This window comes from Myxine glutinosa, chromosome 7 (assembly GCF_964187855.1).
Source record: "Myxine glutinosa chromosome 7, kmMyxGlut1.1, whole genome shotgun sequence".
Taxonomy (NCBI): Eukaryota; Metazoa; Chordata; class Myxini; order Myxiniformes; family Myxinidae; genus Myxine; species Myxine glutinosa.
In genome coordinates this window covers 114,898,736-114,921,842 of record NC_136267.1, presented here as the reverse complement: position 1 = coordinate 114,921,842, position 23,107 = coordinate 114,898,736, and the positions used below count along the sequence as shown (strand labels likewise).

The 23,107-nt window shown below is 46.5% G+C and overlaps 1 protein-coding gene across 3 annotated transcripts in view; it reads left to right on the top strand.

Annotated features, from left to right (window-relative positions):
* The window catches only part of LOC137431539 (ADAMTS-like protein 1), a 322,494-nt gene that overhangs the window by 60,100 nt on the left and 239,287 nt on the right, over positions 1–23,107 (top strand). For all 3 annotated transcript variants that reach the window (XM_068122959.2, XM_068122957.2, XM_078782172.1), the window contains exon 3: positions 5,561–5,668. In XM_068122959.2, the coding sequence (XP_067979060.2) occupies positions 5,561–5,668 (108 nt within the window). The remainder of the gene's footprint in view (positions 1–5,560; positions 5,669–23,107) is intronic.

Genomic DNA, 23,107 nt, shown 5'->3' with positions numbered 1-23,107 from the left:
GTGGCCAGTAAGTTACAGCCAATGAGGGCTAAAGGGAGTGGCCAGTAAGTTACAGCCAATGAGAGCTAAATGGAGTGGCCAGTAAGTTACAGCCAATGGAGGCTGAAGGGAGTGGCCGAGAGCGAACAATAAGGGGCTGTCACGACACGTGACCCATGGAGGCCTGTGGAACATTCGAGTGGGGCTCCAGGGGGGCTATAAAACCCGGCCTGGACCCCCGTTCTCTCTCTCTCTGGCCCGGGACTCTGAACGCTCTCTCTGCCCTGACGACCTCTCTGCCTGGACTCCCTGCATGTGCGCTCTGCCTCGCTGACATTGAGATACGCTCCTCGGATTCCTGTTACATGCACGACTGTGATCAACGCCCCTGCCGCGAACATATTTTGGGGTATCCGCCAAACGAGCCCGTCCGGGCAAACTGCACGAGCGGCCGCGCTTTGGGCGCATCCCCCTCTTCCTCCCCTTCCCCGAACGAGTCTGAGGGCCCTTGTTTGGGAACGTAAGTAAGGCCGTTAAGATTCTCCACTGTGTCCCTTTTCTCTGAATATTGTACATTTATGAATAAATCCTGTGGTTTGTTTCCAACCTGGCCGTCATCGTCTTTTCACCATTGTCCGAGCATTGCACGAATTAAAACCGCTCAATCGGGTTCCATAGTGTTATCGGCACGAGTTACGCGACGCACAAACCGCTCGGGCGTTAAATACCAGCGTGACTTGTGCGAGGTTCAGCCCCCGTTCTCATGGCTGCGTGTGTCGAAGGTACTCGGGTCGTGACCGTTAACCCTTCCACGCGTTAGCTGTGGGTTCGGCGGCTGGAATTGCTTGGCAATCCCCCCCCCCCCCCCCCCCCACGAGTGTAGTGTGGGTAGCGGCCTCGTGGACTCGAAGCTCGAGGGGGAGCAGGGTTTAACCCCTTCAGTACGTCGACGAGCGCGAGATCCGCAACAGCAACTCAGGTACAGTCATTATCCTCAACTAAAAAAAGCCCGTTCCTCATGAACGACGCGTGGTGAGGCGAGTGCAGCGAGCCGAGCCAAGCTTGTGTGTGTGTGTGTGTATATATATATATATATATATATATATATATATATATATATATATATATATATATGAATACAAAACAAACATACCGGTACACAAATTGAGAGTGGATCGAAACAGAGGCTTTATTTCTCTGCACGATTGAGGCTCCTGAAAGAGAAAGATGACGTAACATATGAACTGATAGTAGGACAGCAGGGCAACGGTTGGACACAGTAACCGAGGAAATGAAGAAACAGGAAATGTGGAGAGTGAGGAGGGGAGGAACCACTACAACCTGCAAGTAAGATGGTTGGGTTAGGAAAAGTTTATAGGGGTAATAAAGATTGTGGGTAAGGATGGCGGATGACATAAGTTGGCTGTGCACGGTTTAAACCCCGAGGGTGGTGAACGTACACACATGCTCAGCCCCCATTGTGATGAAGGTCGACACATGATCAGCTCCCAGGGTGATGAAGATAGATAAATCCTCAGCCCCCAGGGTGTTGAAGGTACACACATGCTCAGCTCCCAGGGTGATGAAGGTAGACACATGCTCAGCCCCCAGGGTGATGAAGGTAGACACATGCTCCACCCCCAGGGTGTTGACGGTACACACATGCTCCGCCCCCAGGGTATTGACGGTACACACATGCTCAGCCCCAGGGTGTTCAAATGTACACACATGCCCAGCCTCCAGGGTGTTCAAAGGTACACACATGCTGAGCAAGAGAGAAAATCGGAACTTTTCTCCATTTTGTCTCTTGCATTGGAGACTCTTGTTGCTCATTTCCAGATTTCTCGACGAGGATCTTCAAATTCAATGGGCCGTTCGTTAACTTGGCAAATGGTTATCGTAATACGCCTCATGGGCAAACATCCCCACATTTTGTACATTTCACAAGCTATTTTGCTTGGAAAGGCAGGTGGCTAATCCTGTTTACTGCATTTGGCGACATATTTTTTGCCTGTTTGCTGAAGGAACATGACCAAAAATTCCTCTCTGTGGGCTAAGGCATTCCTTTAACTTTCATTTTTAACATCCTTTGCATGTAAAAACATGAATGATTCATCCAGTGCAATTCAAAATATGTAATTGACCTTCTGGAAAAGGCAAAAACATTTCCTGATGTTAATAACAATTAGACTCTCGCTTGATAATGATCTTGATCTGGATTCCAACATTTTGCTTCCTGGCAGAAACTCCAGTTAGTTGTGCCTTTGGGTTTTTTGCTCTACAGTTCTCCCAATTTCATCGATAACATAGATTAGCAATGACTGGCAGGGTAGCTTAGAGGTATGCATACTCACCTTCAAGGTGTCTTGCCTGGGTTTAGAAAAAAATAATTTTGTACAGAGTCGAGTCTCATGGAGGAGTTAGAACACAAAAGGAGCAACAACATAACAGAATGAAAAGAACAGTGAAAGTGGTTCACCAACAGCAGAGTATAGCGACAAGATAGAAGAGACCTGCAGGAAGATAGGACGTGGGGAAGAACAAGAGAAAGGGGTGGGAATAGAGGATACTTGGGGTGAACATGATGGATAAAGATGCACACACTCAATCACAGGATTTGATAACCTGGAAACACGGAAATATGAGGTTAATGGGGCTAGAAAAGATGTGGGGTGCGTGTATATGATGCATGACCTGAGATGGTGGTGAACAGCTGTTTTGGAAACACTGGAGGAAAGAATGTGATTGAATAGACTGAAGAAGTTGCTTCCACAGGCAAAAGAAAAGAGGAAAGAATGAGTGTAAGTGAGCAGGGAACCTGTATTTCGTGAAATCCAACAGTAGGTTATTTGCAGACCACAGTCACCCTGAAGAAACCTGTGAGGGTCAGAGCAAGGAAAGGGCAGAGGGTAGATGCCAGAAAGGATGTGGTAGAAGACTGACAGACCCCCAACCTGTCTGTAATGTGAAAGTAATCGGCCCACAAACTCGGCTTCATCGTCGGGGATGCCAATGATTTGGAAGGCTTCGGTTTCTATGGTGTCAACCAGAGCAACGTGGGGCAGTACTCCAACAAGCTGCAGTTGAAGGCCTTGCAGATGGATAGGAGTTCAAGTGTGCCAAGGAAAGACTTTGTGCAATGGAGGATGCCCAGTCAGTGGCTGGCTTTGGAGGACAAATTCGATATGCGGTTTGCCCAAGAAGGATCATGGCTGATGGCGACTGTTTAACTGTTTAACTTCTTCAAGATAATTGCTATGGAAGTACATGGGAGGGTTAACCAAACGGTTGTTCCGGAGAAACAGAGTGAGAGGTGGACTTTCTGATGGAAATTGAGCTGGAGTTACCGTCTGCCCTTGTGTTTGCTGGTCGTTCATGGACGTGAAAGACCCCAGGGTCTCTTTCATAAGAAGTAGGAGAGTTTTCGCCAACACCCTGAACAAATTACAAACTCCTTTCATTTTCAGTCAGAAGTCAGAGCTGGCCAACTGGTTTCTGAAAAACTTGGACCATTTATGTTCCCTGACGACCCCACCAGAAGGTGCGGATAATTTGGGTCAATATGTAGCCACTGGTCAATATCTTCCTGAACCAATTAAAACAAATGTTATTTTCTGAAAGCCAAAAGTATGAAAAAACAAGACCACTATGAAGTAAATAGTAAGTATAATATCTCCATCGGGAATAGTTACCTCCACCACCGAAGTTGCATGGAGGTTGTTTTCACCCCTGTCTGTTTGTCTTTATCTGTTTGTTTGTGAACAAGATATCTCAAAAAGTTGTGGATGGATTTGGACGAAATTTGGTGAGGAGTTTGGGTATTTGACAAGGACGAATCAATTCAATTTTGGTGAAGATCCGGATCTGAGAATTTTAAAGTGATTCTTCACCATTGAGTGATAGGGCTAAAACCGATATATATATATATATATATATATCCCAATATCTCAAAAATTTGTCGACGGATTCGGACAAAACCTGGTGGACAGGTTGTGTGTGTGACAAGGACAAATCGATCCAATTTTGGTGCACATTGAAATCCGGGTTCAGATACGAGAATTTCTTTTAATTTCAAGTGATTCGTCCATATTGAGTGATAGGTATATATCTATAGATATAGGAGACTATACACAGTATATATCACGATAATTCAAAAAGTTGTGGACGGATTATGACAAAACTTGGTGTATGAGTCGGTTAGGTGACAAGAAGAAGGCAATTGGATTTTGGTGCAGGTCCGAATCCAGATCCGGCCTATCAGTGGGACACAAAATCTAAACTGTTCAGCTTGGAGAAGGTAGGAAGTATAGTATGCGCTCTACCGAGTGCCCTTCTAGTTATTTTATGATTTTCTGATGAGTTTTATTTGCATTTCTTGATGTTATTAGTCATTCCATTGTTATCGAGTAAAATGTTTAATCAGCGGAGACAGGTGGGTTGGAATTTGCTTGAGACGTGCATTAGACCTTTCTATAAGTGGCAGCACACCAAGATAGTAGGGTAATGTTTTCATTTCTTTCACTGTTCAGTGTTGTTATTTAGTATGCAGCTTGTGGCTGCTGGTTGTATCATTTTCTGGAAGCGAAGCTGTGCCACTGATACAGTGCCCCCTCATCCCAGTAAGCCGGTAGTCATTTTGCCGACCTTGGAAGGATGACAGGTTGAATCAAACCACCTGTTGTTAATTGAATGGCTCGACAGGGGCTTAAACTCAAGACCCTAATATATTAAGCCAGCCACCTTAAAACCGTTAAGGGAGGGAACACAAGCACCATTCATCATTTAGTCTCAGTCATTTTCCCAAATACCAAAGCCTGGAAAGTGGCAGAATCAGGAAATGTAAATCAATGGATCCTTGCTCTGGAATTGTCATTGACAGCAGCCCTTACTTCTGCTGTGTTCTTCGAAACATTTCTGCTTCCTTTTGGGCCCACCTGCTGTTTTTGCGTCACAAACACTCAGAACCACTGCTCTGCCGCCTCCGCAGCTGTCTAAGGGCGGAGGGTGACCAGCTGAGTGGCACGTGCGGTCTGCACGTGCGGCCTCCATTGCCACAATAAATAATGTCAAGAAGGGAAATATACAACCAAGTTTATTATCATAATAATATTTGTGTCAAAGTAGGACAAACCCTTTTATTTTATGCAACGTATTTCCTGATTTTGGTATGTTTAGACCATGAATTGTGCTTGATGCAAATTCTGTTTGGCAGAGTATGAAATAATGTCTGTAAAATACACTCATGATGAAAATGAAAAGAATGTTTCTGAAAATCCAACATGGCGGTTGGCTTCTTCGACAGTATGAGCACTCCTTCAAATCTTCATGATTCGTTATGCAGCGTGTTTGCCCGAAGAAGATTTATTTTTCGGAGAAAATGATAACTCCATGTTCTGATACTTAGTGCTGTCTTTGACGAAATAAAAACAAACAAACACATGATCCATCATCGAGTAAAACATACAAAAATGAAATAAAAGATTTGCTGTCCAGTTTATTAGAAATGGCAATTTATTATTTTCTTCATTCCAACATTGGTGTGCCTGTCCTCCCTACTCATCCTTTACCACTGCAACACCAGGTGTGCGCCGATGATCTGGAGTACGTGCCAGAATTCCGGCTAACGAGGGGCGAGAGCATGCTGGAACAGACTCCAGATACACTGCTCATTTATCGACAGGACGAGCAAGTAAGTCAGACATTTGTTTGCAAACCTTATTCTGCAAGAATATATTCCTGCTTAATTCTCTTCTTCTTTTTTTCTTCTCCTTCTTCTTCTTTTATAACAGCCCCAATTATTCTCACGTTATTTATGATTTATTTATATATACATTTTATTTATATATATATATATATATATATACATTATACATACATATATATTTATTTATAGCGGTTTATAGCTGGGCTGAGATTCGGAACCAGACGAGACAGTGTAGAGGTGAATGTGCATACCTCTAGGCCATCCAGGGAGCCCAGTTAGCTGTCTTCACCTCTTGAAATTTGTCATCATAAACTGGGCATTAACTAATGGGAGTTGTATGAAATTAATGTTGCCAAAATGATGTATGCATACCTTCCTCTGAGTGATCTAGCCTGGGTTCAAATCTCAAACGCAGCTATAAATTGTTCCACATGAAGGAAGAGGAGGTTCCCTTCATGGAGGAATGTGTCTGCCATCCATTGAAAGGATGTTAAGCCAGAGGACCCATCTACCAGCAGTCCATGAACATGGAAGGTCTCATTCTGTCTTTTGTGAAGAGTAGAGGAGTTGTATTTGGCATCCTGAACAAATTTCATGTTCCTGCCACCTTCAGTTAGGTATCCTGCGTTGGAGTGGTGACCTGTCTGAAAGAGTTTCACAGCAAGTGAAAGTCATAAAGAACTTGTTTCACCTGTTGAGTCCCGATTTACCATTTGAAGGAGACTTGTGCCTTCATTGCGGTGAAATACAACTTGAACTCAGCTTATACTGGAAGTGGACAATAGCTATGTTATGATGATCTTGTTCGGTTTTCTATCACACGCAAGGGCAATTTGTTTGGCTGCTGTTATTGGAGTAACATCCAAGCAAGTTACACAGAAACAGGTTTCTTGGAAAAGCAGAATTTAGTTTCCATTTGCTCTTGAAACACAATTCTACTTTCTTCACCCTTCTGGCAACAATCAGGAATTCAAAAGACATAACAACGGTCAGTTGTTTCAAGATGTAAAGGAATGCACATAGTATGTAACGATCATGTATCACCTCTTATTTCATCAAATTAAATGATTTTCTCGTATTGCTAACTCTCAAGTTGTCTGCTGCTGATATCAGGTGTATTTTCCATCACAATCCGCTTTCCTTTCCGCAAAATCGATGATGGTTTTTACAAGTTATGTAGACACCGTGGCTGTGGTACACTCGGGTGCGACTATTATCGAGGTTTATAATTGCTTGTGGGCCTTGATTCTCCAAAATGTCAAACACTGACAAATCTCACACTCTTACTATGTCTCTCCGAAAATACCGACTGGACAACCCTCCCATCTACTTTCTCAACAATCCTCTCCAAGAAGTTCTGTCGCTCAAGCTTTTGGGTCTCACTATCTGCCATGATCTTTCTTGGGAAAACCACATTTCCAAGCTGGCCTCCAAAGCCAGTCGCCGACTGGGCATCCAACGTCGTGTGAAGTCCTTCCTTGGCACACCTGAGCTCCTCACCACATACGAGGCTTTCATCCGCAGCTCAATAAAATACTGCTCTCTCCTCTGGGCCGGTGCTCCTGCCTCACACCTTGCTCGGCTTCACGCTGTTGAAACCTAAGCTTTCAGAATCGTTGGAATCTCCTGCGACGAAGCTAACTCCGAGGGCCTTTCACTCACTCACCGCAGGCAGGTTGGTGGTCTTTGTGTCTTCTACCTACTCCTCTCCGGCCTTGCTCCCCCAGCTCTCTCTGTGCTCTGTCCCCCAAATATTCCTGCAGGTCGCACAAGATCTGCCAGCAACCCTCTTATGGTTAAACTGCCAAAATGAAGACTCTCTGCTCACCTTCACTCTTTCATTCCCCTTTTCTCCTGCCTCTGGAACAAACTCCCCCTCTCTCTTCAATCCCACTCCTCCCTCCAGGTCTATAAAACAGCTGTTCACCACCATCTCTTATCTTCCCCCATCCAAAACCGTGATCTTTTGTACCCCCGCTAATTCACCCCAGATCCACTTTTTTGAAATTCCAACTTCTTTCCTGGAAGTCCTTGCAGTGTCCACGTGTTTTATACCTCTCCCACCTCCCCCCCCCCCCCCCCCAAGCCCTATCCCTCCCACAGATCTCCCGATGTCCCTGCTCTCAAATGTTGTGTTTGTGTCCTTCGCCCTCTCTCCCCATCTTGTCTACCACTCCCCTTATTATATGTTTTATGTGTTGGTTTGACTTTTTGTGTGATTAATGTTAGCTCTTTCATGAGCCTCGATCTTGTATCCCCCAAAAAAAAAAAACTGATAAAAAAAATGAATGTTAGACTTCTTACACGCACCACATCTTTAGTATTAGTCTTCCCTTCCTATGCAGCAGTAAAAACACAAATGTTAGAAAGAGCCGGTGTATCGCTGCTTTGCGGAATTGTTGTGGGCTGAAAATATTTTCAAAAGCAAATGACAGACACGATTAATTTTAGGTTTGAGAAGATAATCTATAGTCGAAGTTAGAGGGAAGAGTTTCTATGAACGTTGTCCCAAAAGTGATTTCACCACCCCTCAGCAAAATAGACAATGACGTATTCTATGTACAGTGTTCTCTCTCGAGCATTATCAGCTCACTGAACATGTGACATGTTGACCTCAGTAGCTGATTGATAAAGACAATAATTTCTCATTGTCAAGACCTGAGCCCGGTGCCATAATGAGCTAGCATGACCAGCTTTTGTGATCCTGCTAGATTTAGTAGTTCTTTTTTAGCTACAACAGTGAGCGAATATCATCAGATGGATATTGATCGATGTCATACGGTGTGGAGATGAAATTCAGTTGCTACGTAATCGAAGTTGTTAACAAAACCTTTTCCCAATTGGAATAGGTACCTTGACTAATAATTAAAATGAAGGCATAAGTCCATACCTGCTTTTCCCTCCCTGGTATTGGTTCTATTCACATGGGCTCGTTCCGGAAAGGAGATGGGCACCACCAGGTTTGTTTTCCTGGATAGAAACACTACTATGGTTCCACAACAACCTGAATGAAGGTATCGGACCGGATCTTCCCCACTCGCCATTAACCCTCTAAACTTCCAGAAAAGTCAGGTAATCTTTCTCTCGCTCAATTTGATTCAGTTGTCAGTAGGTTTGAGGTTGTTGGGTTAAGAGCCATATATGTATACCATGTGCATGAGAAAATTAATGTTGGGTGGGAACGAGGGGGCAAGTTAGGGGTAGTGGTGATATTTAATTTATAATCCTAAATTTGACAAATCAAAAAAGAGAGTGGGAGAGGTGGATCATTAAGGTTTGCCATTTTTGTACAAGTGATAAATATATGGAAAAAATGAATAGGAAAACAAATTATAACTTAAACCAAGAAGGAGGATGTTGTGAGGAAGGAGGTCGTGATGGGTGAACCATTTGATGGTGATAGATGCCAGGGAAAGAAAGTAACAGAAGTCTATTTGTCAGAAAGTCACAGCTCCATCTCTGTATCACACTCAAAATAACGTGTTGACATCCTTTTTAAAAATGCAATCCATTGCCTTTGCCAAGACACGAGAGTCAATAAAGGGGCAATTTCTGACATGCAATGTCTAAAGCAAGGCAGGAATACAGCTGCATGTTGATTCCATGTTAGGAAACTGAGGTTAGGAGGTGAGTCTGACTCCGGTAAAAACAGATGTCTTTTAGCGACGTAGCGGAAGGACATACCGCAACCACTGCTTTTTGAATGGAGTGCCAGCAGGGCAAATTTTCACGGGTGTTCCATATCCTTCCAGCAAGTGTTTTGGAGAGGCATAATAATTAAAAGTTGTTTTCAGAGCTGTGAGAAATACTTTTGCTGTGGGAACTGTGCAACAACTTCGTGTCAGGTGCATTGTGCAGTGATACTTTTCCCCTTCCTCGTCCGCTGGATTCTAATGGCCATTTTGGCGTAGACTTGACAGAGAAACCATGTAAGAGTGAAGTGGGATTTCATAAACAACAAGAGATCATGTGACGACTGCGTGCACCTGCACACTCTACACTTTGGCCTGATGTGTGCATGAGGTGTGTGACATGTTTGCAACAAAGGAAACATCATTCCTTGCGGTTTTTCTCGTGTAGACATTGGCAAGATTAAAAAATAACAAGGCCTGTGAAGTCCAATGTCACAACACCTTTAACTGACTGGAGCATTGTGAAGAAAGTCTAATCTATCTCACTTATCTTGAATGGTATGTAATATACACTTACTTCATTGACACTGCAGACAAGGCGTATACAAGACAGTTAATCATGGTGTTGCTGGGAATAGTTTTTTTTTGCAGGAATAGAAATAGATTTCTTGCTTTGAGCTGTCGAAATTAGCACATGAAAAATATTTCTGCCTTTCATAAAACTTATCTTTATTAGTCCCCTACCGGTGGTATAGGTTTTCTGGTGGTTTTCAGGGTGGCATAGTTCCGAACCCGAAGGATCGGTAACCGACACAATTTCGGTCTTCGAGGCCGGCCGATAGGCACAGTGAGTGTGACCAGAAGGGACGAGGTTCTCCTGACCACGTGGCCCTTGACTTGGTGGGGTTTGTCCGCACAATGTGGGCGCATCAGGATGAACTTTAGTCGGGGAGCGTTTGGGCGCCCCGGTCTGATACTGCCGCCCACGCGCATAACAACGTGTGAGTGCACGTGGGTCCCGGCGGTCCCACTGGCCTAGCGCTACCATGTTTAGACAGCGAACTCCGTCCCCGGGCACCGGCATCTACTCCCGGAAGTTTGAGAGATCAGCAGTGCCGGGCACGGTAGGACACCCGCGGAGCCCCGGAGGACCGGGGACGCGCGAGCCTACGCGTTAGCATGCTACGGCGGAATCAACGGCTTCGGCCACGGCCGGGCCGATACTCGGCCCGGTCGCACCGGAAATGAACTGGTTCGACGCCCGCGCTGGCGAGGTCGCGGGCGACTGAGATGTATTAACAAATTAATTAATTAATTTCAGACGTCCGATTTCTAGTGTTTGGAAATTTGGGAGAGCTTGACCCTAGCCTTTCCCTTGCGAGGGCAAGGAGGAACTTAACACTTGACACTTAAGCTTAGTTTGAAGTACACCCTGACCAGCGCTCACGGTGGGACGGCAAGACAACCAGAAAGGACGAGGTTCTCCTGACCACGTGGCCCTCGATCTGGGAAGGGAGAGGCGTTCCATTAGTGGACGCGCCCCTCATGCCCGACTTTTGGGCGGCCACGGCCAGGTCGATACTCGGCCCGGCCGCACCGGAAATGAACTTGTTCGACACCCGCGCTAGAGAGGTCGCGGGCGACTGAGATGTATTAACAAATTAATTAATTAATTTGAGAGGGGACTATAGGTTTGCACGCCGTCCCTCCGTCTGTCCGTCCGTCAGTCCGTCACGCAAAGAACAGTTTTCCGGACTTTTTTTCTAAACTCTTAATGCTAATGATTTCAAACTTGGCACATGGTTTCCTCATGATAAGTTACAGATCAAGTTCGAACTTCACGACGTTTGGATCATTTTTGACAAAGTTATGGCACTTTGAACTTTTGGATCTGATATCTGATATCTGATAATTCTGATGATCCTTAACTCAGTGCCATTTTAAGTTTGAATTTCCTTTAAAAACCAATTTCTCTGCAATAATAGGACCGATTGAGATCAAATTGTCACCGTAGGGGGGACTCGGTCTGTAGAATATTTAAATGGTAATTATAGTTAGGCAGTTAAGAGGAAGCATCGTTCATTTTTTCAGGAAAGCACCAAATTTGGCACAGATGTAGTATGGACCTATACAATTGTTTTCCTGAGGGGCGCCCAAAAATTCAGAAAATTCAAAAAATCCAAAAAAATGTCCTGGATGCCGTGAAAAAGGGGAGAAAACGGGTATTGATTCGAACTGTAGATTCTGATATTGTGGTCTTGGCAATAGCACACTACTTTACCTACCAGTCACACGGTGTGGAGGAACTCTGGATTGCCATTGGCACTGGTAAAAGGTACCGCCACCTTGCCATCCATAAAATTGCCACCGGCTTTGGCTGCAGGAAGTCCGAGTCTTTGCCATTATTTCATGCCTTCACTGGCTGCGACAGTGTCATTTTTTGCCCAAATTGGGAAAAAGACAGCCTGGAAGGCTTGGGAGGCATACCCCAGCATCACGCAGACCTTTCATGCTCTCGCTTATAGGCCGTCTGTGGACGCTATTACTATGGAACTACAGAGCATAGAAAGATATGTTGCCATCCTCTATGACCGGACTACCGAGATAAAGACAGTGAATGACATGCTCCGACACTTGTTCACGAAGAAGGCAAGAACAATTGATCACATTCCCCCAACAGCAGACGCCTTCGAACAACACCTAAAACGTGCATGTTTTCAGGCTGGACACGTATGGAGTCAGGCACTTGTGCCCTACCCAGAACTTCCATCACCAGCTGATTGGGGCTGGATGAAAACAGGGACTTCTTGGACACCAATTTGGACCACAATACCACTGATACAGGAGGCATGTTCAGAGCTTACAAGCTGCCATTGTAAGTCGGCCTGTAAAGGCAACTGTAAATGCTCCAGGGCAAATCTGCCCTGCACATCACTGTGTGACTGCGATGGATAGTGCTTGTAGTACTATGCGTCTGTGCGAGAGCCTCCACCTTTCAAGTGCCCACAATATTTTAAGTTAAAACTGCAACTGTGTGTAACTTTGATTAATTAATACCATTCCATTGTTATCAGAGACCAATAAAACAATGTGTATCACTTGGAATTGAAATTTTACCTAAAATACTATGAGAGATTCAAGGAAAATGGAAACACCATGGCGGCCATCTTGAAATTAAAGATGATGGATGCCAATCTTTATGCAATTGATCCCATTGGATTCAGAGACCATGAAAACATGGGGTAAGACACTGGAACTGTGGTGTTATCGCTCATAGTATAGAAGTTATTGAGGGAAATAGGTCACAGAGGGCGGTCATGTTGAAATTCAATATGGCGGCCACCAGGGGTTCTGAATTTTTGGGCGCCCCTCAGGAAAACAATTGTATAGGTCCATACTAGATCTGTGCCAAATTTGGTGCTTTCCTGAAAAAAATGAACGATACGCCCTATTTTTCGGTCTTAACTGCCTAAGTATTATGACGTCATAGGTCACGTGGTTCGGCCGCCATATTGTTTTTCGTGAAAACACGAAAACCCCTTTTTCTCTGCAATGGCTGAACATATCGAGGCCAAGCTTTGCAGGCAGAATCGCATACCCATGACGAACAAAAAAGTCAGCGAGCATGACGATGCGATGGGGCACGTGGTTTGGCAGATATCGTTAATTAAACGAAAATATTTTTAAAATGGATATCTCTTGTTTATTCTAGAGTTCTCCTCAAGCCGCACCATGCGCCCTGAGCCTCGTCTCGCGAACGTCAACAGCGTGACACAGCGCGCGCTTTCGGGAGGGGCGGAGCCAAGCCGAGAAACAAATATATTCACATCGATCATTGATCGTGAACCGGAAAATATAATAAATTACTGATATTTAGCGACTCGAAAGGTTCTTTATCAACAACTTATTTTCTCATGCTTCTGCTGACCTGTCTGCAAGGTGTATAAATCGAAGTCCCGAGTGCGAATCACAGGTGAGCCCGTCCTGAGGTAATTAGCGATTGGGAACGATTCAGAACCTGTGGGTAAAGAACCCTTGGTAATTTCCCCAACAGTTTTCCGGGGACGACAGACTGCCGGTAGGGGACATGTATTGCAGCGCAATACTCAGAATGCTTATTCAAATATGTTTGCAAAGCAGTACACTGAACGTTGGACAGAAATAATATACGACTGTAGCGTCACTCGTTATTTTTTTGTATACAAAATCGAGGCTCGTGTAAGAGCGTGTAATATGCATTTTCGTCTTTTATAATCATATATACGCAGGAACATGTATTTTTATAATCATATGTGAAATATCATGCAAATAAAAGTTTTTATAACAAAGTTATAGCAAAACAAAAAAACTAGAACGCCACTCAGTAGAGCGCATACTCCCGCCGTGGGTGGCCTTGCTGAGCCCTATCTTCCAATGTTAAAAAATCCTTCAAAAAATTCCTGGATCCGGAATAATATCCTGAGCTTCACCCAAAACTAATCAATTCTTCCTTATCCCAAGGGCAATCATCCCACCAACTTTCATCAAAATCCGTTCAGAACTTTTCCAGATATCTTGTTCACGAACACACACACGGACGGACACGGTCCCTGGCGGGAGTAATAATGCCAGACCAAAAAGACCCACTTTTACATTATAATAACTAGAACGGCACTCGGTAGAGAGCGTACCTCCGCCAGGTGAACAATTTACGTTTTGTATCCCAGAGTAGACCAGAAAACCACAATACAGAATCACATTTAATCAAAATCATCTGTCCACAACTTTTTGAGATATCCTGCTATTTTTGGCCCAATCTCCCAATGGTGAAGAATCACTTAAAAATTCTACTAGCTGGATCCGAATCCGGATCTTCACCAAAATTTAATCGATTCTTCCTTGTGACACGTGCAACCTCTCTACCATGTTTCGTCCAAATCCATCCATAGCTTGAGATATCCTGCTGTATGTTGGTTTTAGCCCTATCACTCAATGGTGAAGAATCACTTAAAAAATTAAATAATTCTCATATCCGAATCCATATTCAGATCTTCAACAACATCGAATCGATTAGTCTTTTTGTCTCACACACAACCTGTCCAATAAGTTTTGTCCAAATCTGTCCACAAATTTTTGAGATATCCTGCTCCGTATTGTTATTTTTTTGGCCTGTTCTCCCAATGGTGAAGAATCACTTAAAAAATTCTAGTAGCCAGATCCGAATCCGGATCTTCACCAAATATAATCATTTTGTCCTTGTCACATACGCTACCACTCTGCCAAATTTCGTCCGAATCCGTCCTCAACTTTTTTGAGATATCTTGTTCACAAGCAAACGGACAAACGGACAAACAGACTGACAGACAGGGGTGAAAACATAACCTCCATTCACCTTTGGTGGATGTAATTGTTAATTGTTTGGTAATTGTTAATTGTTTGGTAATTGTTTGGTGGAGGTAATTGTGGAGGTAATTAAGGTTAACTTTGTCTTTGCAAATACAATATGAACATCATTATCATTCTCAACAAGACTCTTATTCAGAATCCCATATTTTATCTTTTAACATTTCCACAACAGAATCATTCTCAAGTTCAAAATCGTAAACCTCAAATCGACAACAAACATCATACACATTTATCAACAAAGTCCTTGCCGCAATCTGTTACCAGTGTTGGATTTATCCTTGGTGTCCAATCATTGTCTGCATTTTCTGTCAAGCAGCACGTGAATTTTTTTTGGTTCATTCTAGTTTTTTGTTTATAATCTGCATTAGACTTTTTAACTTGTCTATCAATTTATTTTTTACCTTTTACTTGTGGTCCATCTCCATCTGAGAAAGCTTCCCTTTTTGCTCAAGTCCTTCAGCTTCTTATAAATCTGCAGCTTCTTGTTTCAATACTATTTAACAACTTTATAAGGGGTAACCTGACCAACACAAAACTTAATGTACTTCGAGGTAACTGTCATCATCATCATCATCATCATCATCATCATCATCATCATCATCATCATCATCATCATCATCATCATCATCATCATCATCCACATCATCATATCATCATCATATCATCATCAGTAGCTCCAGGCATCCTCACTGAAACACTGGAAGGCCACAGCCCCAAGGAAGCCAGCCATTGTGCAAGTTGACAGCAAGTTTTAATAAGTGCTGTACAGTGCAAGTTCAAGGTGACAGCTGTACAGTGCAAGTTCAAGGTGACAGCTGTACCGTGTGAGTTCAAGGTGACAGCTGTACCGTGTGAGTTCAAGGTGACAGCTGTACCGTGTGAGTTCAAGGTGACAGCTGTACAGTGTGAGTTCAAGGTGACAGCTGTACAGTGTGAGTTCAAGGTGACAGCTGTACAGTGTGAGTTCAAGGTGACAGCTGTACAGTGCAAGTTCAAGGTGACAGCTGTACATTGTGAGTTCAAGGTGACAGCTGTACCGTGTGAGTTCAAGGTGACAGCTGTACCGTGTGAGTTCAAGGTGACAGCTGTACAGTGTGAGTTCAAGGTGACAGCTGTACAGTGTGAGTTCAAGGTGACAGCTGTACAGTGTGAGTTCAAGGTGACAGCTGTACAGTGTGAGTTCAAGGTGACAGCTGTACAGTGTGAGTTCAAGGTGACAGCTGTACAGTGTGAGTTCAAGGTGACAGCTGTACAGTGTGAGTTCAAGGTGACAGCTGTACCGTGTGAGTTCAAGGTGACAGTTGTACAGTGTGAGTTCAAGGTGACAGCTGTACAGTGTGAGTTCAAGGTGACAGCTGTACAGTGTGAGTTCAAGGTGACAGCTGTACAGTGTGAGTTCAAGGTGACAGCTGTACAGTGTGAGTTCAAGGTGACAGCTGTACAGTGTGAGTTCAAGGTGACAGCTGTACAGTGTGAGTTCAAGGTGACAGCTGTACAGTGTGAGTTCAAGGTGACAGCTGTACAGTGTGAGTTCAAGGTGACAGCTGTACAGTGTGAGTTAAAGGTGACAGCTGTACAGTGTGAGTTCAAGGTGACAGCTGTACAGTGTGAGTTCAAGGTGACAGCTGTACAGTGTGAGTTCAAGGTGACAGCTGTACAGTGTGAGTTCAAGGTGACAGCTGTACAGTGTGAGTTCAAGGTGACAGCTGTACAGTGTGAGTTCAAGGTGACAGCTGTACAGTGTGAGTTCAAGGTGACAGCTGTACAGTGTGAGTTCAAGGTGACAGCTGTACAGTGTGAGTTCAAGGTGACAGCTGTACAGTGTGAGTTCAAGGTTTCAGCTGTACAGTGTGAGTTCAAGGTGACAGCTGTACCGTGTGAGTTCAAGGTGACAGCTGTACAGTGTGAGTTCAAGGTGACAGTGCGGGCAGAACGGGGCCCGAGTTGGGTCGAGTTTGCGTTGTTAGGTTTTAAGTGTCGGGTGGTAACCGGAAGGCAGTCTAGCTAATGTTACCCTGGAGAGGGTGGGAGGTTTTGTTCGGATGGATGGACCAGTAGTGTGGTTCGTTGAGTATTTTATTGTAGTGCTGTTATTGAAAAGCGATGGTGGTGATGTGATTGTGAACGTTTTTTCAAAAAGGTGTTGTTGTATTAAGTTGCTGGTGTGATGTGGTTGTGTCTGAGAGGGGTTAGGGTGAGGGTGGGTGATTGGACAAGTGGTGGCATGGGTGCTTTTGTGTTCGAGTGGCATCAATGAAGTGTGTCCCTCTGATATCAAGGTGTTGTTGGAAGGGAAGTATTTTTGTTTTGGCGTGGAGATCGATGTTGTTGTGGTGGGTGTACCCTGCGATGATTCTAAATGATTAGATTTGTATTTTTTTTAAAAAGTTTTATTGCATTTGCTTCGGATATGGTGTATGCCCAACTTTTACTAGCATAGGTAATAGTGGTTCGGATATCGATTTGTAAATTGTGGTTAGGGATGCTTTTTGTTGATAAAGCTAGTATTGGTTAAAATGACATAAAATTGTAATTTTACGAATCGTGAACGGAATGGCGTGTTGGCATTTCGCATCTAAAACCTGAACCCATGATCCAGATTCGAATCCCATTTACCAAATGTGTTTTGCCTATTTTATACTAATGTCTACGAGTATGTTTGTCTCGCACTTTATTTATGTGCAAGCTCCTCCATGATTGTCTTAAATAGCAGAAAAAATACAAAGGTCTTCAACAATAAAGTTATCAAGTTTAGACAGCAAGAGTTGTACCTTATCATTAAAAGAAAGAGACGGTTTTCATTGTAAAAAACAACAACTGGTCTTTACTCACTTACAGACTCACTGATGCTTCATTTTCACAACTGTAAAATGTGGAAAAATTGACTCCACATGCTTTGGTTTTACCAAATGTTGGCCATGATTGGAGGAGGAATATATTGTTGCGAATATGGAATTTGGCCTCCATATCCGCTTGTAAATATTCCCCTATTTCCCAAATACTCCCCAACTATCCCCAATCCCCCATTCCCTAGTCCCATTGTCTGTAAACAACAATCAGTAGAGCCGACCTTCCCCTTTTTCCCCCATTAAATGTCGTGCCCAGGTCCACCGCATCACACGTAGACAACTTTCGGACATCTTGCTAGTTATTCTTAGTCTATGTCAGTTAAGGACTCCTTTCCATTAATTCTGACTCTTCGTTGCACCAGAATGTGATTATATGGCACCAGTAGTGAGTTTAGGACCTTTCCCATACCTCCTCCCATCTTCTTCCCCAAACAACAACAATAACAACAACTACAACAACAATTACAACTACAACTACAACTACAACAACAATTACAACTACAACTACGACTACAACAACAGAGGGGCGGGGAGTGTGCGTCCTCACACCGGCTCGGTTACCCGCCATGACCATGCGCTCCACGGCGTTACCCCGAAGGGGCTGGCTGTCAGCTCCTCGTCAGGGGCGGAGCCAGTAACCCCCCCACGCACCCAATGAGAAGCAACGTGCCGATTCCATCTGGGGCGGAGCTAACGAGCCGAGGGCGTGTCACTCCCCGCCGGATATACGCGGCCACGTACCGGACGTGACGTCAGATGCGCCCCCAGCCTGGAGAGAGAAGTTGCCACGTACGAGCGCTGAATACCTCCCCGCATCTCTGGACCGGACCGAGTCGATTCTGACCTTTGAGCCCAGGTGCACCTGGAGCCATCGATCCTGCCTTTCCTAGCAATCAATCCCCGTGTGAGTCAGCCTTTTGTCCCGTTTATCTGTCGTCTGTTGGGGTTAATATAAGATTGTGTCTAAGTGCTTGTCTTTCTATGCTGTACCTCTCGTCCCTGTAATCTGACCTTCCGCCCTAATATAATCTCCTCCGGAGGTCTTGAGAACCGTATCCCTGGTGTCGCGTCAATTTAATCCCAGCCGTGTGTCTTTTCCTTCATTGACCTAGCGTAGCGCGATTAGTCAACGTTCGGGTATAATCGGGTAACTTGTGCAGACGTGGTCATACCAAAACCGCTCGGTAAATAACATCTAAGCCACGTCTGTAACAATTGGTGTCGAGGAGTGGAATTCGAACCCGGGACTAAATTTATTAGGCCCAAATTGGTAATAGAATCGATTCGGAGCGCGTTTCCCGCGCGAAATTATAACGGCGAAATTTGAATTTGTTTTACGAAAATAAAAACCCGAATTTTGAAAGTCGCGCTATGGCAGACCAAGACAGCTGGGGTCCGGTAGGGGAGAGTGAGGCAGGGTCGGTCCAGGACCAAATTGAGGGACGCGAGGAGAGCGAAGCAGCGAGGGTAGCAGACGCACAAAATGGCGCCTCGCTGGTCACCGCGCCCGCGACCGTGGTAGCGCCGCCGATGGATTGGGGCCTATTTATGGAACAAATAAAGGCCTTTATGGTTGTCGGGTGAAGAAATGAAGGACGAGATGAGGGCTAATAGTCAGCAATTGGGAAACCAAATTGTGGGATTGAGGGCTGATAGGGAGCGATTAGAGGGCCAAATGGGGGTAATGAGGGACGAAGCGAGGGGTACCGGTGAGGGGTTAGACAATAATTTTAAGGGATTAGACAAGAAATTTGGGAAGTTAGACGACAAATTTGAGGGGTTAGACAATAATTTTAAGGAGTTAGACAAGAAATTTGAGGGGTTAGACAACGGGATAAAAGAAGTGAAAAATGGGTTAATGGGGGTAGAAAACAGAATGGCCGCTCAAGAGAATCAAATGGAAGGGATGCAAAAGGGGTTAGAGGGGGTAGAAAATAGAATGGCTGCCCAGGAGAATCAGATAGAGGGAGTGAAAAATGGGTTAGAGGGGTTAGAAAACAGTATGGAAGGCAAATTGAGGGACATGAGGGACCAAGTGGAAAGGGAAGTTAACCAAATGGGGCAGCAGATAGAGGGGGTCAGAATGGGGGTAGAAACCAAACTGGATGCTCACAGGGAGGAAATGGAGCAGATGAGGGTGGCATCTGGGCAGGAGATGCAAGTGATGGGAGAGGAGATCAGAAGAGGAGTGAGTGAGGAGGTCGGAGGAGTGCGCGAGGAGGTGAGGCACTGTAAGGAGCGCATGGAGAAGGAGGTGAGAAAGGGGACTGTAAAATTGCAAGGGGGTATAGAGGAGTTGACGCTGGGAGTAGAACAACTGACAGTGGGACAAAAGGAGTTGGGGGACCAGGTAAAGAAGAACACAGCGGTAATAGAGGGTTTAAAATCGACACAGAAGGAGATGAAAAAGGACGTAGGGGTAATTAAAAAAGAGTGTCAGACGGTACATGAGGACCTGACGAGGAAAATGGACAAGGTGGTAGAGGTGATGGAGGTTAAAGAGCGGGAGGTGCGGGAGCACATAGAAAAAAATAAAGTGGAGTTAGAGGAAGAACTAAAAGGGGCGCACGAAGAGATGAAGGAGGTGAAGCAGAAATTAGAAGAAGTGGAAGAAGGGGTGAGCGAAATTAAGAAGCGACGGAGAGAGGATAAGAAAGAGATAAAGGAGGAAGTAAAAGAATTGGTCCAAAGTCTGTGTTCGGATCGTGATGATGTGCTCATTAACCGGATGAGGGATTCGCAGGTGATGGAGGAGAAGCGAAGAGAAAGAGGACCCGGTGTAAGTGGTGACCAATATGGTCGTGCGTATGATGCGCCAGGTGATTTAATAAGCTTGGGGGTCGAGATAGACCCGGATGTTCGTGAGAGGCCACAAGTGAGGTGTATGGCTGGTCCGGAGGGTATGGAACAAGAGGTGCGAGGTGTGGGTGAGCAAGGTTGTGGTGGTATGGAATGGGTAGCGGGTTGCGGAGGTGTGACCCATGCATCGACACCAACAGGGGTAGTTGTTGGAGGGACCGGGGAGGCACGAGAGCCCCTTGGGGGTAATGTACTGTGGGGGCCCGGCCGGTTCGGCCCCGCGCTGACCCCACAAGGGGCGACGCACGGGGTCCGGCAGGCGGGCAACGACTCGCATGCGAGGTGGTCCCACAAGGTCCCACTCGCGCCGTATGACGGCAAGAGTGATCTACGCGCGTACCTGGCGCAGTTCGACTGTGTGTGTAAGGGCAACGGTTGGGGTGAGGACGAAGGTGGAGTACACCTGGTGGCCGCATTGCGCGGCGCGGCGGCGGAGGTGCTGACGGCATTACCAGCGGGTGCTCTCACCCTGCCAGCCCTCCGCGACGCCCTAATTAATCGATTCGGCATAGAACAGCAGAGCGAGCTTGTTAAAGCTCAGCTCGCGCTGCGAAAGCGCAAGCCCCAGGAAGCCATCGGGGAACTTGCCCACGACATTCGCCGCGCAGTGGGGATCGCACATGCTAGCATGGCAGCGGATTCCCGGGAAAGCCTGGCGCTGGACCATTTTATCCAGGCCCTCCCGGACATTGAGCTCCGGCAACAGCTCGCCATGTGGCGCCCGCAGACTCTGAGCCAGGCGGCTGACGCTGCGGCCCGTTGGGAAGCAGCGAGGCCCCTGGCCCGGGGGGGCGAGCGTCTCGCAATGGCGGTCCGCCAGGTGGGACCCCCGATGGAGGGTGGACCCCTTAGGGGGCCCGCCCACGACGTGGGTCCTGACCTGGCGGGCATGGTCCGGAGGCTGGTGGACCAGCGCCTGGCAGGACCTGGACCATGGCAGGCGGCCCCGGAGGTGTCCCGCGGTGGACCACGAGCGGGTAATCCAATTCGGACCTACAGGGGGGGGAATTTGGAATTCCGGAGGCAAGCACCTTATCAGGTGAGGTGCTATACCTGCAACCGCCTGGGTCACCTGGCGCGGCACTGTCGAAACGCGCGCCGGGATGATCCCCGGCAGTTGAGGTCCTCAACTCCGCCCAGGGGGGAGCGGGTTAGCCGACCCCAGACACCCCCCCGCCAGACCCCGGGAAACTAGAAGGTGTCGGGCACGTAGGGCGGTGTTCGGCAGCAGAGGATGGAGGAGAGCCCTCATTGACGCGACAGGTCATTTATTGTGGCCAAATTGGAACCGGTAGCCTGACAATTAGATGCAAAATTGCCGGCGTGGGGGTAGACGCCGTAGTGGACACAGGAGCTAGCGCCACGATCATCAGCCCTGTGGTCCTTGATTCGAGCGCAGGTGGCTGGGATAAGATCCAGCGCCTGCAAAATTATAGTTTGCAGCTTGCTACCGGGGTAACGGCCCCGATCATAGGGCGTGGTTCTGTGACCCTCAAGTTAGGGTCGGTAAGGAGGGAGATAGATGTTTGGGTGGCGGAGGTGTGCGACCCATGTTTAATAGGGTTGGACCTGTTGACTGCCAGCGGTTGTAAAATCGACTTGTGCCGGGGGATCCTGCAGGTGGGAGTAGAAGAGCTGCCGTTAGGGGGAGTGAGCACGGCCGAGAGAGCGGAGCTGGAGGCTTCCGAGGCCGTGACCATCCCCCCAAGGGCCGAGGCGATAGTGCCGGCCCGGTGGGCAGCTCGCCCAACATGGCAGGAGTCCTGCGGCCTGGTCGAACCGGTGGCAGCGCAGTCCATACCGGGTTTAATCGTGGGCCGCACCCTTGTAAAAACGGACGGACCGGTAGTGGCCGTCCGAGTAATAAATATGAGTACAGAACCACGCACTATAGTAAGGGGCACGGGGGTAGCTGGCTGCACCCCAGTTGAGGAAGTCGCGACAGTGAGGGGCGAGAACGTCCAGCCGAGCCGACCCCGGGGGGAGCCTTCAATAACAAGTAGGAATTGGCCCGATCCCATTTGCGAGATGGTAAATCGTAGCAGCGTAGAGTTGGGAGGTACCCAGAGGGAGGCCTTACACAAACTGGTTGGGTCCCATTTGGACCTCTTCTCCCTGTCCACCGAGGATATTGGACGTACGGGCCTGGTGAAACATCAGATCCACACCGGTGAGGCCCGGCCTATTCGTCAGGCCGCCCGACGGCTCCCTTGGAGCAAGAGGGCGGAAGCTGACGAGCAGGTTGAAAAAATGCTCGACGCAGGTGTGATCGAGCCCTCGGGAAGTCCTTGGATGTCACCTGTTGTGCTGGTCAAAAAGAAGGATGGGACCACGCGGTTCTGCGTGGACTATCGCCAGCTAAACAACGTGACACTCAAGGACTCATATCCCCTGCCAAGGATTGATGACACCCTCGATGCCGTTGCGGGCTCAAATTGGTTCACAACTTTGGACCTCAAGAGTGGGTATTGGCAGGTGGAGATGGATAGGGCAGGGAAGGAGAAAACGGCATTTTCCACAGGTAAGGGACTGTATCAGTTTACTGTGATGCCGTTTGGTTTGTGTAACGCCCCCGCCACCTTTGAAAGATTGATGGAGCATGTACTAGGCGGCATGCCATGGCAGTCATGCCTGGTGTACCTGGATGACGTCCTGGTACATGCCCAAACGTTCCCCCAGGCAGTAGCTAATTTGGACCA